The sequence below is a fragment of the Protopterus annectens genome, chromosome 12.part0 (genome assembly GCF_019279795.1).
Source record: "Protopterus annectens isolate FY-2018-M chromosome 12.part0, PAN1.0, whole genome shotgun sequence".
In the NCBI taxonomy this organism is placed as follows: domain Eukaryota; kingdom Metazoa; phylum Chordata; order Ceratodontiformes; family Protopteridae; genus Protopterus; species Protopterus annectens.
This window is the reverse complement of record NC_056746.1, coordinates 843,197,868-843,216,023: the sequence shown is the minus strand read 5'-3', so window position 1 is coordinate 843,216,023 and position 18,156 is coordinate 843,197,868. Positions and strand designations below refer to the sequence as shown.

The 18,156-nt window shown below is 44.0% G+C and overlaps 1 protein-coding gene across 1 annotated transcript in view; it reads right to left on the bottom strand.

Moving 5' to 3' along the window:
* Positions 1-18,156, bottom strand: part of DNAJC5 (DnaJ heat shock protein family (Hsp40) member C5) — a 1,154,993-nt gene that overhangs the window by 277,788 nt on the left and 859,049 nt on the right. The window contains exon 4 of the mRNA XM_044089884.1: positions 3,224-3,437. Coding sequence (XP_043945819.1) covers positions 3,224-3,437 — 214 coding nt within the window. The remainder of the gene's footprint in view (positions 1-3,223; positions 3,438-18,156) is intronic.

Below are 18,156 nucleotides of genomic sequence, written 5' to 3'. Positions count from 1 at the left end.
GCAAACTGGGGGCAATTACTGAATCCCCAAATTATATCAGTATACTTCAGGAGGGTCTTTAGCAGACTAACGACTGGTGTCTTAATCATGGTCTCAAACTAAAAGCAAAAAAATGCATCATCATTACCTTCAGTAAAAACAATGTCCCTTCACACCAAACAACAATACCCTATGTACCTACGAAGTGGTAAGGGATCTGGGATCACAAGTAGATTGTGACCTTAACTTTGACCACCATGTGTCTACTGTAGTAAAGGAGGCTTTCTACATAGAACACTTGATTAGCAAAGGCACTGCCTCTAGATCAAAGGGGTTATAACCCATCTATACATGTCACTAATCAGGCCCATAATTGAGTATAATGCCTCTTTTGGCATGTACCATACAAAGCACCTGCAGCAATTGGAGGAAACCACAAAGATCAAGGGACTCCAGCATATGCCTTACACAGATGAACTAAAGTCCCTGTCAATATACTTAGTACTGTATAGACTTCTTAGAGCAATCTCCGACCTAAACCTAAAGAACTTGCGGCACATCCATAAATCAAGTGGGACTAGAGCCACCTATTCCAGGGACTTAAATATGGCCTGCGACTTGAATAGGACATGCTGGAGGGACAGATTTGTCCCTCAGTGACTGCCACATCTTTGGAACAGACTGCCAATTCGTGTGAAGCAGAGCATCTCTATGACACTGTTCAAAAGGAACGTGGATGAGTGGATGGGCTATTGTAAATTCTTACCAGGGCTAGCACCCACAATACTCCTGGACATGGGCAGTCATTACTAAACACAATCCTGGGTATTGGCTAGAGTATCATTGGTATTACATTGGGATGAAAGGGCTATGCTTGAAATGACCTTAGCCAAGTAACTTCCTATGATCTTCATCAAATTCTCTTCCTTCACTTTTATCAGTACCCTATTTCACATCCTATCACATCCCTCACTTCCTGCATGCCTATATTCTATTTCTGTCATTCTCTACAGGAGCTAGATCACCAGCCTTTACCTGCGGTATGATTTTCTCCTTTACATAAACTCACCCCACTTATGGGTTTAGAACTGGTGTTCATCTAAGTTGTGCAGCTGCTGCAGGAAGAGAGGTGTAAAGTGGAAGATGACAAAATGAACTCACTGCAGAGAGTGCATTTGAAGATCTCCCGCTTTGTTTTGGTTGATACGCACGTAGAATCCAAAAACACCACCCACAAACCCCTAAAAAAAGGAAGAAAGGCAGGAGGAATACATGTCACCTCATCAAGGTGTCAGAAGGCAGAACCATGAAGGAGATGTGTCAAAAGAATGCCCTGGAATGGATATCTAAATGGTAGTGCTTAGTAAGCATATATCAAAGACCATTTATCCAATCTAGCAACAGAGGTGGTCAGCCCTGGTATAAAGAATCTTAATAACATTTGCAAATAATTAAACAGACTAGTCATAAAACACAATGCAGTTAGCAATCTGTTTGGGCAGGGTTTGACTAGCAGCCACAACCTCCCTTCTCACGCGGCAAAGGATGCAACTAATCCAGCTTTTTAACCTCAAGTGTCCTGAGAAAATGAGCCACATGAAAGTAATGGAGGATGCATTCCCCATTGGATTGTGCACCCAGAAATAAAGCAGGAGAAGAATGGATTGTTTGAGGAAAAGATCGATGCACAGTTGAAAAAAAATACTGCTGAATTTGGTTTGCTCATTAAACTGTATTATACTATATATTGTGCCATTTTATTAACATTCATGGTCACTTAAAGCATAATAGGATAAAAAGTAAAAAATGTGGTGAAGTGAAGTAAGCAAACAACAAAAATAGTAAAGAAATAAGCAACACTTCACAACACTAAAACCATTTAATAGACAACAAAGCTTTCAGATACAAATTGTTCATTTTAAACTTTGTAACACTGATGAAGGAACAACTTATATACAGTTCAAATAAAATCACATGACACAACCCACATCAAGAATAGTTACATACCAAAGTTCAGATACGACTTCTCATAGCCAAAAGAAGTTTGTATTCAAATGTAGTGCTACATGCAACACTCCTCTGATTGTTTGTTTAGCGAAGTGTCGACATTGCTCAGGGTTCTATATAGGAAAATCTAGTAGGAGATTAAGGGATAGAATCCTAGAACACAGAAGTCTGATATACGCAGAGAGGTTGTGACGAATGCACTAGCTAAACATGTACAAGAGAATGATGAAGCTCATAACTTTTTATTGAAGGCTGTAGAGGTCCTGCATCCTAATATTAGACATGGGGACATTAACAATAGGTTAGAAATTAAGGAGTATGAGTGGATTACACGCATGCAGGCTGATGTGTACCCTGATTTGATTAAACATGTTACCATAAAGCCTATTTTGAAACAAAAACATCAGAATATTAAATAGTAAGAATTACTTTATAATATGCATTTATTGATGTGTATATATTATGTATACATATATAGATATGAGAAGTCATATCTGAACTTTGATTGATATGTAACTATTCTTGACAGGGTGGGTTGTGTCATGTGATTTTATATGAACTGTATAAAAGTTGTTTGTTCATTTTAAACTTTGTAACACTGATGAAGGATTTGTATCCAAAAGCTTTGTTGTCTATTAAATGGTTTTAGCGTTGTGAAGTATTGCTTATTTCTTTGCACTTAATGCAAAAGCCAGTATTACTATTTGACCATTTAGTAAATGACCATCAGTACTTATGCACCTTTCCAGGATAACAAATAAAAATGAAACTAAATGAATCATACACAGAAGAAGCTAGAAATGATGAAACCCAGGTACGTTTGTACAGTATACTAAGGTAATCCATGGCACGCTATATTTATTACTACACTGCAAATTAACATGCAAAAGAGGGTTAGGTTCAAACACTGATGTTCCACATCCTTTCTTCTTTCCTGTGGACGTTCAATGCAAGTGTTAATGTTGAACCTCTCCCTCCCAAAAAAAGAGTACAGCCACAAGAGACATGGGTCTTTTTTGTCCATCACAGCAGGAGTGCCTGCATAGTACATGGGATGTGTAGGAATTCCTGAAAGAAATAATTCCTTAATGAGATGCAAATGCATTTTTGTAGTAACAATGTGGCAAGTATTTTCTAATCAACTTATGATTTAAGTAAATCAGACATTAGCCTCGTGCTTTAATTTGAACAGCAGAAACAGAAATGCTACTTTGACGGGGAGAATTTTTTTCCCTACCTTTGCCCACCAGCTTGACAATACAAAGTATGTGTTGACATTTTCTTCACCAAACTGTTCTGCAACATAAAGACCCAGTGATCCATATTTGTCATATATATTTCGTTTTGTGGCATCAGTCAGAATCGCATGTGCACTATTGATTTCTTTAAATTTCTCAGAAGCCTCTGGATTATCTGGGTTCTTGTCTGGGTGGTACTTCAGTGCAAGCTTTCTGCAATAAATATAAACATAGACAAAGAAAGTCATGAAATGTGAAGGTCCAGGTCCATCACGATGTAGTAGCAAATCCACAGCAACCATGAGCCCCACTACAGATAAGAAAACAGAGCAATTGGGCACTAAACATATCCTACAAAACAATTCTGGCAGCTCAGCTATGATTTACATACTTAAATTATTCTAGGAAGTTAGACAAAGATGCAATCAGAACAAGCAACATTAATAAGATGGCCTCTAGGCATTCAGTGGTCTAAACCCCCCTTCAAAAGCATACATACTGGACAGTAACTGGATAGCAAATCATTTCAAAAGTTCAAGAAAGAAAGGCAGTGAAGACAAACCTCTAAAATCACAGAGTATTGTCAATACTGCAAGTAATTCCTCAAATTGAATAACTTCAGACATATCTACATAATTATGAGCTGACCACTGCATTACGAAGCATTACGAAGCAGCACGACACTGCATGAAAACATTATCAGCTATACTATATGAGAGGAGTGCAAGATCTCTGGTACAGAAGGTACCACAAGAAATTCCATGAAAGATGACAATTCTTTACTGTACCTCTAGTAGCAGTCACCACTTACAAACCCTTCCCTGTTCCATTCAATATGCTGATGACATATATACTTGGCAAAATCAACAAACAGAATCTTACCTGACAAAAAGTAAGAACTAAAAATAACAGATCACTTCTTACCATATTAGCTGATCTAAAAAAAAAAAACATGTTGACAGCTACAGAGTTGAGTTTTTGAATTCCACCAACCAGGACTGAAAAAAAAAAACTCCATACATTGGATCATATGATCTGGCAAATTAAGAATGTTAGTCAAGATCTGCCACCTGCAGTGCTAATGAACTTTATACAGTTACATACTTCTATATAACTACTTTACAGGGGGGGGGGTCTCCAACAGCAAAGGCTAGATGGACCAGATAACAAACAAGAGGACTGAGGGAGGATGTACCCTGTTGTCATGGATCAACAAATATGGTTAGAATGTATGTGTTGCATATACCATCAAGGGCCCCGCTTTATGGGTCTTGATTGGGCAGAATCCCAAGAACTAATCACTAATGTGAAAAGAAGCAGAGAACCATAAAAAGCCAGACACTCAGAGAGTAATGCTTAATGAACCGGTGCAGTGAAGACCAAGAGGCTACAGTGCAAATGGCCACAACAAGGACTTTACTGAAAGGGGCACCGGAACAGCTACTCCTTTCATAGAGTGGGCTTTGACTGCAACACTCACCTGCAGGCAGTTCACTGTAGGGTGCCAAAAGGCAATCCAGTGAACAATTCACTTGGAAAAGGTGCGTTTGGCACCTATGATCCTTTCCATCCCTGGAGTGAAGATCAGTAGCTGGCCCACGTTCTTAACCTCATGTGGCTGTCTCAACAGCCAGTGGATTTTCCACCCCTGGTTTCCATTCTCATTAGAAAAACCAAGATATAAAGGCATTGGTTCTGGGACAACTCAAAAACTATCTTCTTGGATCTGTATGTTAACAGAAACCAGTCCCTTGTGAAACCTCAGATTTGCTTCCATAAACATAAGGACCAAAAACTCTGAGATAGTAATGCAGAGGTGATGGCAGACAGGAACATTTTTATGAGAAACAGTTGAAAGCAGACAGGCAAACCTGTTGATCAAAGTTCACGTTCCAGTGAGGAAAGCAGTTTTTCAAAGCAAAGAAGGAGAGAATCAGAAGCAGCATTAATTTAAGGAAGTGCTTATGGTTAGTGGTTTCTCAGATTCTTGCCCTCTACAAAGTCATGTATCACAGAAACAGCTGGCGCACAGATCCAGACTCCAGAAATGAAGCACAAATAACACCGGTACTGGAGACAGGTCAGGATGACATGAAAATTGATTAATAGGTGAAGCACATGATACTGTTCTGATCAAGATGAAAACTGTTTACACTTGGAAAGGCAGGCATACTGTGTGGAAGGCTTGCAAGCAGCCTCAATAACTTTTGAGATCCCTGCTGGCAAACATGGTGAGAGGATGGAGTCGGCACAGCAGGAGCCAGGCTCTCAGATGAAGAGAGATATCACCTCTCAGGGGGGCATCTTTTGTTTGGACTGAGACAGTTTGCTGAATTGTCAGGAATCTGAATGCTTGAAAATGCACTCTTTTCAGCCATCAAGGGGTGAGAAGGAAGAAATGTTGTCTTTCTTCTCTGAATGTTGCAATGATAAGTGATAGTAGCAGGCTCAGCAGGAAGATGTAAAGGAATCCCATTTATTACCAGATGGAGAGTTCATCCATTGTAAGCTGTTTCAACAAGCAAAGAGAGAGAAGGGACCATGTTCTTCTTAGCGGTGAGTAAGTCAATCTCTAAAGTGCCTCTCTGCCACAAAACTTGCACCATCCATGACCTCTGAATCTGCAGGTCTAGGACAGGATTTAAAGAATGGCTACAGAGTCTGCCAGCTTATTCACTTCTCTGGAAATGTGACATAATGACACAGAGATATCCTCTGCCTATGGCCAACTGCCATAATTGTGCCACCTACATGACTGGGGAGGGGGAACCATGTGCATTGCCCCATGTTCGTTCAGGTGCACAAGACAGATCAGCTGCCTGAATGGATGAGAGGATACTGAACATGCCTTCATCTTCATGGTCTTCAAGGCCAAGAAGACTACTATTAGCGCCAAATACTGATTTGAGGCTTCCTTTTCTAGGGGGGACCACACTCCTTGCAACATTTAGGAGTTTAGGTGACGTCCAAGCACCATTAAATCATTCTACCATCAGTATCAATAAAATTGGTTGTAGAAAGGATGGCCTCAAGGAGGACTTTATGGGCTTGGTACACCATTCCAGTGCTTGTCAACAGGAATTTGAATCCAGAAAAAGATCCATGAGGAAGAGGTGAACACTATCAAATCTCAGCCAACTGCAGCACCTACATCCTCAGGCATTTAACTGACACCATGAATACTACAGCAGCTTTCAAGCACAAAACACGTAGCTGAGGTAAAACATGAACCTTGTTATGAGGTCTCAGCCAGCAACACATAACCATGACCTACTGGTTCCCCTTCAATACAGGAGTGCCCAAAACTGGAGTGTCCAGACCTGTATCTATAAATATTGTATTATGAGCAGGACTCAGAAGATATCTTCCAATTTATAGTGACTACACCAAACTGGAATTCAGCCAAAGAAGCTCCCACTGCAAGAACATTTCCAGGGAGTCACTGGATGATTAGACCAAGAGTCACTCATTCAGAAATGGGAACAAAGACCTTGCAAGGTGTTGATATCAACCAACAACTTGATGAAAAATAGGCAGTGAATAAAATGTGAATAGCAATAAATGGATGTCGGGTATAAAGCAGACATCAGGATGCACCTACCTCAGACCTGGATGCCACTGGGAACCAGCAACTATGGAGTGGCTAATCAGGAATCAGGCAAGCGCCAGGGGGAAGGCAGGGTGGGAAAAGTACAGTTTTGTACCTACCATAAATGTAGATGTCCAAGAGACATGCAACTGCAGTCATAACATGTGGGTTGTCCTGCCTCAGGCAGCCCTCGGTCGGCCGGATTCCAAAGTCTGGGTCCGACGTCGGCTGATGTTGCATTTCTCTCCGTCAGAGCGGCTGGAGTATATAAGCATCAGCCGACGCCATTTTCTTCAGTGTTTCTTGCCCCAGATGCCAGATGCCCTCCAAGGAAGGCTGTAATCAAACTGGAAGACAAAAACAGGATTCCAAACAAATACATGAGCAATAAAACAAATACACCATAACAGATATCCCCAGCTAAGAGAGAGAGAGGGGGATAGGAGTGGACCCTAAGCATAGAGGGGTATGGAGGGAGGGAAAACCCGACTGCAGTTGCATGTCTCTCGGACATCTACATTTATGGTAGGTACAAAACTGTACTATGTCCTTCAAGAATGCAACTGCAGTCATAACATGTGGGTAGAATACCATAGCTTAGCTGGGGGAGGAGGTATGCTCTAGGAAAGAGATGGTGTGGCAATCAAACCCTGCAGGACTGCCGAAGCAAAGCCTGCTCTGGATCTGGAATATAGGGGGAGATTGTAGTGTTTTGAGAATGTATGCACGGAGCTCCATGTAGCAGCTTCTAGAATGTCCTTTGTAGGCACCCCTCTTAAAAATGCTGTCGAGGTGGCTGTAGCTCTGGTGGAATGTGGCCTGACATAGGCTGGAACAGTCTTTCCATGAAAGGAATAACAGAATCTGATGCAATGTCCAATCCATTTAGAAATAGTCTGTTTTGAAATTGCTTTTCCTTGGACTGCAGGGGCGTAAGCTACAAAAAGCTGTTCAGTCTTCCTACTGGCCTTGGTTCTGTCCAGGTAGTATCGAAGTTGTCTATGAATGTCCAAGGTATGTAAAAGCCTTTCCCCCTTATTCTCAGGACTGGGGAAGAAGGCAGGCAGATGAATGGCTTGATTTAGAGAAACCCTAGATACCACCTTTGGCATAAAGGTAGGGTTGGTCCTTAATGAAACCCTGTCTCTGTGGAAAATAATAAAGGGTGGTATTGCCATTAGGGCCTGTAGTTCCGAAACCCTTCTTGCTGAGGTAATTGCCAACAGGAAAGCTGTTTTTCATGAGAGAAATTGCAAGTCAACTGAAGCTGCTGGCTCAAAAGGAGGTAGAGTCAGTTTTTCTAAGACAAAATTGAGGTCCCAGGCTGGCACTGGGGCCTTTCTTGGTGGCTTAATGTTCTTGATTCCCTGAGGAATTGTCTTAGTAAGGGGTGAGAAAAAACAGGAGGATCAGTGTTGTATCTAGCTGAAATGGCAGATGCATGTATTTTTATTGATGAATATGAGAGGCCACTGTGTAACATATCTGCCAAATATTCCAAGATAAGTGGGATGTTCAGTAATGATGCATCATGCCCTTTGCTGGTATTCCAATTGCTGAATCTTTTCCACTTGGCTAAGTAGACCTTTCTGGTGGACGGTCTTCGAGCCTCTGTTAGTATCCGCTGAACTTCCTTAGAGAGAGGTAAGTTGAATTTATTTATGGGATCTCCCAGGCTGTTAGCTGCAGAGTCCGTAGGTTTGGATGCAGTGTTTCAAAATTGTGCTGAGTCAAAAGTAGAGGCCACTGAGGGAGGGCCCACCTCCTGGTGTGACATATGCTCCGTAGTAGTGGGTACCAGTGTTGTCTTGGCCAATCCGGAGCTATTATGATTCCCTTGGGCTTCTCTGCTTTGATCTTTAGTAATACTGAGGTCATCAGTGGCAGAGGTGGGAATGCATAGATTGCTAGGGAGCTCCAGTTGAATGAAAGAGCATCTATTTTCCAAGCCTTTGGATGGTATATCCTTGTGCAAAATTTTGGTAGTAGATGATTGAGGTGAGAGGCAAATAGGTCCACTTCTGGCTTGCCCCATGTCGAAGTGAGTTGTCTGAAAGCCTTCGGATGCAACCTCCATTCGTGTGGATCTGTGAAATTCCTGCTTAGGCTGTCTGCCAACACATTGTCTTTTCCTGGAACAAACTGTGATTGTAACTGGATGTTTAGACTCAGTGACTTCTCCCAAAGCTGCATTGTCAGTCTGTAAAGGGGATAAGAGTGAGTGCCCCCCCTGCTTGTTTATGTACCACATCACAGTGGTGTTGTCTGTCCGTATCATTAAGTGACCTTGCTGGAGTTGGTTTTGAAAAGCCTCGATAGCATGCATTACTGCCAGCATTTCCTTTTGATTTATATGCAGATGTGTTTCCTTTGGAGACCATTGTCCTTGTATACATCTGCCTTCCGTGTGCGCCCCCCATCCGAGGTCTGAGGCGTCTGTAGTCATGGTCTGTGTTATCTGTGGTTTTTTGAATGACATACCTGTGTTTACCTTGCTCACCGAAGTCCACCATAGGAATTCCTTTTGTAAGCATGGAATGAGTGGTATGATTGTCTCCAAGTTGTTGCTGTGCTGAGACCAAACGCTTTTTAGGTACCATTGAAGCTTTCTCATGTGTAGTTTTGCTAATGGAACCAGTAGAATGCAGGATGCCATGTAACCCAGGGCCTGTAGGAATCTCCTTGCAGTCATCTGGGTGAGTTTTGCTAAATCTTTGAAGTATTGAGTTAACTTCTCTTGCTTGTCTTCTGTCAGGTAAGCCATTTGAGAGGCTGTGTCTAGTTTGGCTCCTAAGAAGATTATTTGCTGGGATGGCTGCAGTCTTGACTTTTGGAAGTTGACTGTGTATCCCAGAGCTTGAAGTAATCGTATGACATATTCCAGATTTTTTGTCAACATCAGTTTGTCGTCCGCTTGTATGAGGCAGTCGTCCAGGTACGGGTAAATTTGTATACCCTGGAGCCTGCAATGAGCAATTACTGAAGCCAGGCATTTTGTAAACACTCTGGGCGCAGTAGATAAGCCAAATGGCAATGCTGAGAATTGATAATGCTCTGGCCCTGCAAGAAATCTGAGGTATCTTCTGCAACTGTGTCTGATAGGGACATGCAGGTATGCCTCCTTGAGGTCCAGAGTAATCAGCCACAACTCCTTGCCCAGCATGGGAAGGAGTTGCTGCAGAGCCAGCATTTTGAACTTTGGTACTATGAGAAAGGTGTTTAATGTGGACAAGTCCAGTATTGGTCTCCATTGAGTTTCTTTTCTTGGAACAAGGAACAGTCTTGAGTAAAATCCCTGTTCTTGTTCTTGTTGTGGAACTCTTTCTATTGCTTTCATTTGAGTTAGCAGAGAGATTTGCTTGATAGCCTCTGCCCTTTGATGTTGTGGTAGATTTGGCATGCCTTGTTTTCTTGGTAGGGTATGAAAATGAAACCTGTACCCTCGGTCTATAATGTCCAAAATCCATTTGTCCTTTGTCAGTCTGTGCCAGTTTTCTGCAAACAGAGATAATTTTCCGCCCAAGGGAGCTTCTAGTTGTTCCCTGGTAGGCGGTAGTAGAGGAAAGTCATTGAGATTGTGGTTGTTGGGCAGGAGAAACCACTGCGTCACCTCTTTGGTTTCCTGGCTGCCATTGACGTCCCCTGTAAGGGCCTCTGTATTGGCCTCTTCCTCGACCATGTCTGTTCTTACCCCTTTGAAACTTTTCTGGATTAGGAAAGGACCAGTTTTTTGAAGGCCAATTCCTACTGAATCTGGGGGGTTGAACCTGGAGGAAATCCTTTACAGTTTGAACTGATTTTGCTTTTTCTTCAATGGTCTTTAGCACATCCTTAGCATTTGCACCAAAAAGCTTGTTCTTTTCCAAAGGTGCATCCAGAAGTTTTGCTTTTACATGATCCGGTAGAGGTTGATCTTTTAACCAAGCATGTCTTCGCATCACTGCCCCTGTCATAGCTGCCCTACATGAAGCTTCCAGTGCATCATATCCACACTGCAGGAAGTGATTGCTTACTTGCTGAGTGTTATGTACAGCTTCCTGCAAAGTCTTCCTGTCTAAAGGATCAGGAGAAGCTAGTGTTTTTTGTAAATCTTCTAAGAGATAATCCTGATATTGGACCATATGGAAAAGGCAATTTAAAGCTCTCATAGATAAAGTAGTGGAAGTGTAAATCTTTTTACCCCATCTCTCTAAAGACCTTGCCTCCCTGTTGGAGGGCAAAGGATTTTTAGAGGTGGAGGCTGAAACTCCTTTAGGCCCCTGTGAAATAGTTTCCAAATCAACAGTATGGGCCCTGAATAAATGGGAATGAGTTTCTGGGACCCTGTAATACCTGTCTGGCTTGGCTGGGGCAGGAGGGAGAGTATCAGGGGTAGTACTAGAATCAGAATACAAATCATCCATAACATCAAGTACAGGAGGAATAGCTAAGGGCCTGTGCTGAGGCTTCTTAAGGAAAGTCCTAAGGCATTTCCTGGAATCAGAATATTCTTGGCCCTGCCACTTGAAATGTTCCCTCATGGTGTGCAGAACTTCCCCAAAGGAAATATCCTCAGGAGGGGAGGCTGAAGGAATGGAATCTTCTGCATCTGAGTCCTCATAGGTCTGGAAGAGCTCTTCCTGGCTATCAGAGTGGACAGAGCCCTCAGAGTCTTCACCTGAAGGAGTAGGGTCAGAGGGTTCAACCCGGGGCCTTTTATCAGGAGGAGGCTGGGATGCTCTCTCTGGATGGGTCTGTGAACCTCTAACCATGGAAATTAAATCAGCAGCCATGGACATAATTTGTGTCTCTGGAGTCGGCTGAGGTAAGGATCTGGAAGTAATATGCTTAGCTTTGCTGGCTGCCTTAGCCCTAGTGTAGGCCTTAATAGACATGGCCATAGGAGGCCTGGCAGCTCCACGTGCAGGAGTGACCTTGTCTACAGCAATGGTCTCGGGTATCTCCTCGGTTTCGGTATCCGTAGGAAAATCTATAACTGGCGTCGGAGTAATGTCTGGAAACGGAGTCGTCGTTACTGCGGTGTCTTCGGTTCGGAGCGGTGGAGAGACCGTCTCAGAGGGAACCGGAGCACTCGCACTAGGTTTTGGCATGGAGTCGGTAGTAGACGCGGGCCGAGGATGTCGGTCCCGGTCTTTTCGCTTTTTGGGAGTTTGCGATGTCGGAAGATCCGACGGCATGGTATAAGCAAATTTATCGCAGAAAAAGTCTTCAGCGAACTCCGCCCGGCGCCTGAGAGTGCGCTTGTTGAAGCGAGCACAGGCTACACAGGCCGAGATGTCGTGGTCTGGGCCCAGGCAAGGGAGGCAGTAAGAGTGGAAATCCTTATGAGGTATTTGTTTACCACAAAAAAGACAATTGTTAACTTTTTCAGTAATTTCTGACATCGGCTGAGGCAAGAAAAGGTCCCCAACGGGGTACTTAGCTTTTTTGATGACTTCGGAATCGTAGAATACAGGAGCTGACCGACTGGCACTTGCGAACTGCTTCTGCTTCGGGCACCGAGCGGCAAGAAAGACTGAAGAAAATGGCGTCAGCTGATGCTTATATACTCCAGCCGCTCTGACGTCGGAGAGAAATGCGACATCAACCGACGTCGGACCCAGACTTTGGAATCCGGCCGACCGAGGGCTGCCTGAGGCAGGACAACCCACATGTTATGACTGCAGTTGCATTCTTGAAGGACATCTAATACAGCAGCATATAGAAGACAAGGACATCTAAAGTTATGGTAAGATTTTACACAACTATTTTATGTCCTTCTATTCATATGCTGCTGTATCCATAACATGAGAGAGAATGCAAAAGCTCATGCTACTAAGGATAGGGAGGGGGAACAGAAACATTTTCCACAAAGCCATGAAGAATGGCCCTGGCAAAACCTGCTCTACACCTGGAAATATCCCACTTGCAGTGTTTGATGAAGGTGTGAACAGATGACCATGTAGCTGCTTCTAAAATGGCAACTGAATCCTAACACTTAAGGAAGGCCCCAGAGGAGGACATTGCCCTAGTGGAATGTGCCTTTACTGGGAAGGGAAGTCTTTTGCCATGGGCTGTGTGGCAAAGGGAAATAGTTTTAGAGATCCAGGAGGAAATGGTTTGCATTGAAACAGGGTGTCTCAGGGCTCTTGGGTGATAGGAGACAAAGATCCTATCTGGTTTATGAATGTAATTGGTTTTGGCCAAATAGCATCTGAGTTGTCTATGTACATCCAGGGAGTGGAGGATCCTTTTGCTGAAGGTCTGTGGTAAAGGGAAGAAGGTAGGAAGATTGATGGCCTGATGATTACGGGAAAGTTTGTTAACTACCTTGGGCATGAAGGATGGGTTAGTACATAACCAAACCCTGTCCTTGTGGAAAATCGTAAAGGGGAGAGGCCATTAGGGCTTGCAGTTCAGAGACACCTCTGGCTGAAGTAATGGCCACCAAAAAAATGGTTTCCATGTGCAGTGTTGGAGAGTTTAGTCCTTAGCTGGTTCAAAGGGTGGTAAGGTTAGCTTTTCCAATACAAATTTAAGATCACAAGGAGGAGAAACAGGCTTCCTTGGAGGTCTAACATGTAATACCCCCTTTTAAAAAGAGCTTGACTTCTAGTCTGGAAGCCAAAGGAGGGGAGAGGCAAACGTGTTGAGATGACAGATAGGTGTGCCTTAATGGAAGAATATGACAAGCCAGTATTCATCAGTTCACGCAGGTAAGACGGAACCACTGGATGTTCTACAGCCAGTGGTTGAAGTTGTTACCAAACAGAAAACCTTTTCCACTTGGAGAGGTTGGATTTTCTGGTAGTGGGTTTTCTGGCCTCCAGAACCTGAAGCACATCCTCAGTATAAAGGTGTCTAAATGGAATCACTCCTGTGTGATTAGGTACATCCTGAGGAGTAACTTGTGATTGCCCTTGGCTAGATGATGTAGAAGGGGAAACCAGCGCTGCCTTGGTTAAAAGGGGGTCACCAGCAAGATATGAGGTTGTTCTCTCTGAATCTTCAGCAGAACATTTTGTATGAGGGGAGAGGGGGAATGCATAAGCGAAGATCCCCTTCCATGCCCCAGGGGCGAGTATCCTAGTGCAGTAAGTTGGGAGTTGTCTGTTCATGGGGGAGGCAAACAGGTCTACCTGAGGTATAATACCCCACTGATGGACCAGGTCCAAGAACACTTCCCTGTTTAAGATCCATTCATGGGATGGAGTCATGGACCTGTTTATACCATCTGCCATCACATTCTCGGTAGAGAGTATGTAGATGGCTAGAAGAGATACTTGTTTTTGTTGGGCTATCTCCCACACCTACATGGCTAATCTGCATAAGAGGTAGGACTTTGTCCCTCCCTGTTTGTTGATGTCCTAGGAGGATTTGAGCCTTGAAGATTTAAAGGGTAAATATCAAGGCTCTCATCTCCTTGATGTTGCTGTGTTCCCTCTGTTGGGGGAAGGTTCCATGTGTCCCTCACTCTCGAGTCTCCCAAAAGTGCCCCCCAACCTGAGTCTGAAGCATCTCTGTACAGATCCTTACGGGCTGCAGGGGAAGGCCCGGATTGGCAGAAATCTGGGCAATCCACCAGTTTAATTCCCTGGCAAGGCAGGAAAGATGGGGCATCATAAACTCCAGAGGGTGCAGGTGTCATTTCCAGGCTGTCATTAAGTACCATTGAAATTTCCTCATGTGTAACCTTGCTAAGGGTACCATGGGAATGGTGGAGGCCATGAATCCCAGGAGCCTCAGAAACTCCCTAGCCGACAAGGTTTGGAGAGAAGGAATTCCCTGGAAATAAGGTGTTAGGGACAGAATCTTGTATGGAGGAAGACAGACCATCATTTGTCCTGTGAGAATCCTGCATCCTAACAACATGATCCTGGGAGGGAGTCTGGGAAGATTTCTGAAGGTTTATGGTAAATCCCAGGTGTCTCAGAAGGGATATGGTGTAGTCCAGGTGCTGTTGGGCCATTTGAGGGAGCAACACCTGGATGAGAATATCGTCCAGATAAGGGAAGAGTTGGAACCCATGTGTTCTGGCAAAGGCAATGACTGGGGCTAGACACTTTGTGAACACTCTTGGGGCTGTAGAGAGACAAAATGGCAAAGCAGAGAACTGAAAATGAGCAGAACTCACTGAAAAGTGAAGGAATTTCATGAAGAGTGGATGGATTGGAATGTGCAGGTAGGCATCCTTTATATCCAAGGACACCATGTAGGCCTGAGGAAGGAGAGCACGGAAAGTCAGCATCCAAAAGGAGGGGACCTTGAGAAAGGTATTCAGATGGGACAGATCCAAGATGGGTCTCCAAGGACCTTCTTTCCTGGGGACCAGGAACATTCTGGAATAGGAAACTTTCCCTCTTAACTCTAGGGGTACCTCTTGGATAGTACCTTGAGAGAGTAGGGCATGCAGGACAAGAGGAAAGTAAACCATTTGGTCTCAAGGGGATTGAGGAATGCCTTTGAAGGTTGGTCTGGATTCCCACACCATGAAATAACCCTGTTGTATGACTGACAGGACCCAAGAGTCCTGGGTAATCCGTTTCAAAGCAGGGAAGGACAGGGAGAGATGTGGGGAGAAAGGGGTAGCTGGGCTTTGGGCCTGGTAGTCACAGACTACCAGGTTTGGCCTGAAAAGGCTGTTTTTGAGCTGGAGTAGAGGGAGAAGACCTGGAAGGGTAATTACTCTAGAAGTGAGGAACTGGGGACACGAATATGTGCCTTAGGTCCAAAATTCTTTACGCTTCGCCTGAAGGGCCTTAAACAGCTCAGGAGCTACTGAACCAAACAAAGCTTTGTTCTCCAAGGGTGTGTCCATCAGTTTAGATTTTATGTCATCTGGTAAAGGTTGTAACCTAAACCAGGAGTATCCCCGGATGACAAAACCTGAGGCCACACCCCTTGCTGAAGCCTCCGCTGTCATACCTACACTTCATATAGAGTGTCTTGTAACTTGAATTCAGGAATTTAGCAGGCTAGAGATCTTAGCTTTATTGGGGGAATCCGGTAGGTCACCCAGTTGTTTAATGGCATCTGTTAGGAGGGACAAGGAGTATTTGGTCATATGGGTTTGATAGTTTATGGCTCTCACAGCTAAGGTGACAGAGGTACAGATTTTTTTGCCCAACCTTTCCATTATTCTACTTTTCTTATCTGAAGGGAGTAAGGAAGTGGAGGGAAGAAGCTTAGATGTTTTATCTGCAGCCACAGAAATAGTTGATGGATCTGCAGAAGGGGCCTTGAACAGGAATTTGGCATCTTCAGGGACTGCATAAAATCTGTCTGGATGCTTGGGTGCAGGCGGTTGGGAATCAGAGGCCTTTGAAACAGCCAGGAAGGCATCCAAAAATGCAAGATGTACAGGAGGCACTGCAGACGGGTTTGGGGACTCCATTTTGAAGAGGTCATAATGCCTCTTTTGGGTCTCAGTAACCTGACTGCAGTCCCATTTAAAAAAGTCTTTCATTTGTACTATTGTCTCCCCAAAAGTAATGTCTTTCCAGGGGAATCGGTTCCATTTGACTCCTCCTCCTCTGGGGAAGCATACCACATAGGAGAAGCAATTTGGGAGGTGCAAGTGAGAGATTCATCCCCTGAAGAATCCTTTTCCTCAGAGGAAGTATCAGGAAACACTTTACCCTTTGGAGTGGAGACTGAAGGGGTCTGGGCAGGAGCTGAGGCCAGGCAGGCATAAGTAGGCCTTGGGTATAAGGCCTGCAAGTCAGGGTTTGGTCCGAAGGTATGGTTGGCTGAGAAGTAGCAGTATGTTTTGTCTTCTGCTGCTTCTTTTTGGAAGCGTCTGACACAAGTGTCGCAGATTTGATGAAAAGGAGGAGGGCTGAACATTGGGCGACATTCTACAACATCCAAAATATCGTCTTCCCGAACAACAATTTGGGAAACCCCATGCGGGCCCTCTGAGAGCGCCCGGCATCAGAGTTGGATGCCTGCGACTCCCTCTAGGAAGTGCTGGCAGCCTCCTTAATGCCTTACACCCCTAGGTACCCATCAATGGAAGGTCTGCGGATTCTGACTCAGACTGCGGGCCTTCACCAGCGCAGTTGTAAGATCAGGCCAAGACTTTTTGGCCTTTTTCATGGGCGGCTCCTCCAAAGTTCCTGATGTCACGTCCATGTCTTTCACTAAGCGTTTCAAATGGTGATTCTCTAGGTAAAGTTTTAGAGTGGCCAGACGGCTCCTAAGAATTTTAGGTACAAATGCCTGACAGATCTCAAAAGTGGTGTGGTCGTGGTCTTGGCCTAGACAGAATACACAGAGCTCGTGAGAGTCTTTATGTGGAATCTACCTTCCACACTGACATTTGCCCTTTCTACCTGACATTAACCCACAACACAGTAGCAAGAAAGTAACAAAAACCCCTATGGGGTACTTATCTGAACACGGACAAGCATGAAGTCACTACTCGGTGAGCGACAACAGGAGCTGGCAGTCACACAGGCGGCAGAAAAGTTCTAAGGTAGGTGCGTGCTGACGTCCGCTTTATACTCTATATCCATTTATAGCCGACGTCCGCTGAGTGATGAGGGCTGTCGCACATACCTTCGCAGTAGCATTTATCTTTTACAGACTGGCCAGACGTACGAGTCAACCAGAGGCAGACTCCCTCAAGTTAAGGATATAGCAGCATATGAATAGAAGGACAACAAGAGGAATTTGCTTTGTGCCAAAAGGCAGACATCATGTCCAGCAACCCTATACAGATGCTCTGTGGGAGCAATGGCATGAGTCTCAGCAGACAACCATCTAGGTACAGTTGTATAAGAACTTACCCTAACAGTAATCATTTGAAAAGGTCACTGTTGCATTATTCCTCACTTATGGGATGTATACTGTCAAGGATACTATGCGTCTAAGCCAGTCTACAAAAGCTTAGACACCTTCCTCGCATGCTGCAAGACCAATCTATAATCTATGCATGACACCACATGCTAGTACTTAACTGTACGTATGAGCACAAAAACTCCTTAAAGCTTTCTTGCTCTAGAGAAAAAGACTGAGGCTATCACTCAAAGGAGGACAATCACAATCATGAGAAGATAGACAAGGTGAGAAACTAAGATGTCAAGGTCTGGCAAGTAGGAAAAGAGAAAGGGGATGGAAGGAGGGTGTATACACTGTAACAGAACCTGTTTGTACATTTACTGTTATCATATGATCTTGCACAACTATACTATGTTCTTCATTAGATCATGCTGAAGTAATCTTCACTCATGGGAGGATTCCAAAAGCTTTTAGGAGGAAGTGGTAGGGGTTGAAGCAATATATATTTGGAGTCCAGCAAACCTTGAGGAATGGCTTTGGCAAAATCTGTTCTATATTTGATAAAGGCAGGTGTCTTTTACT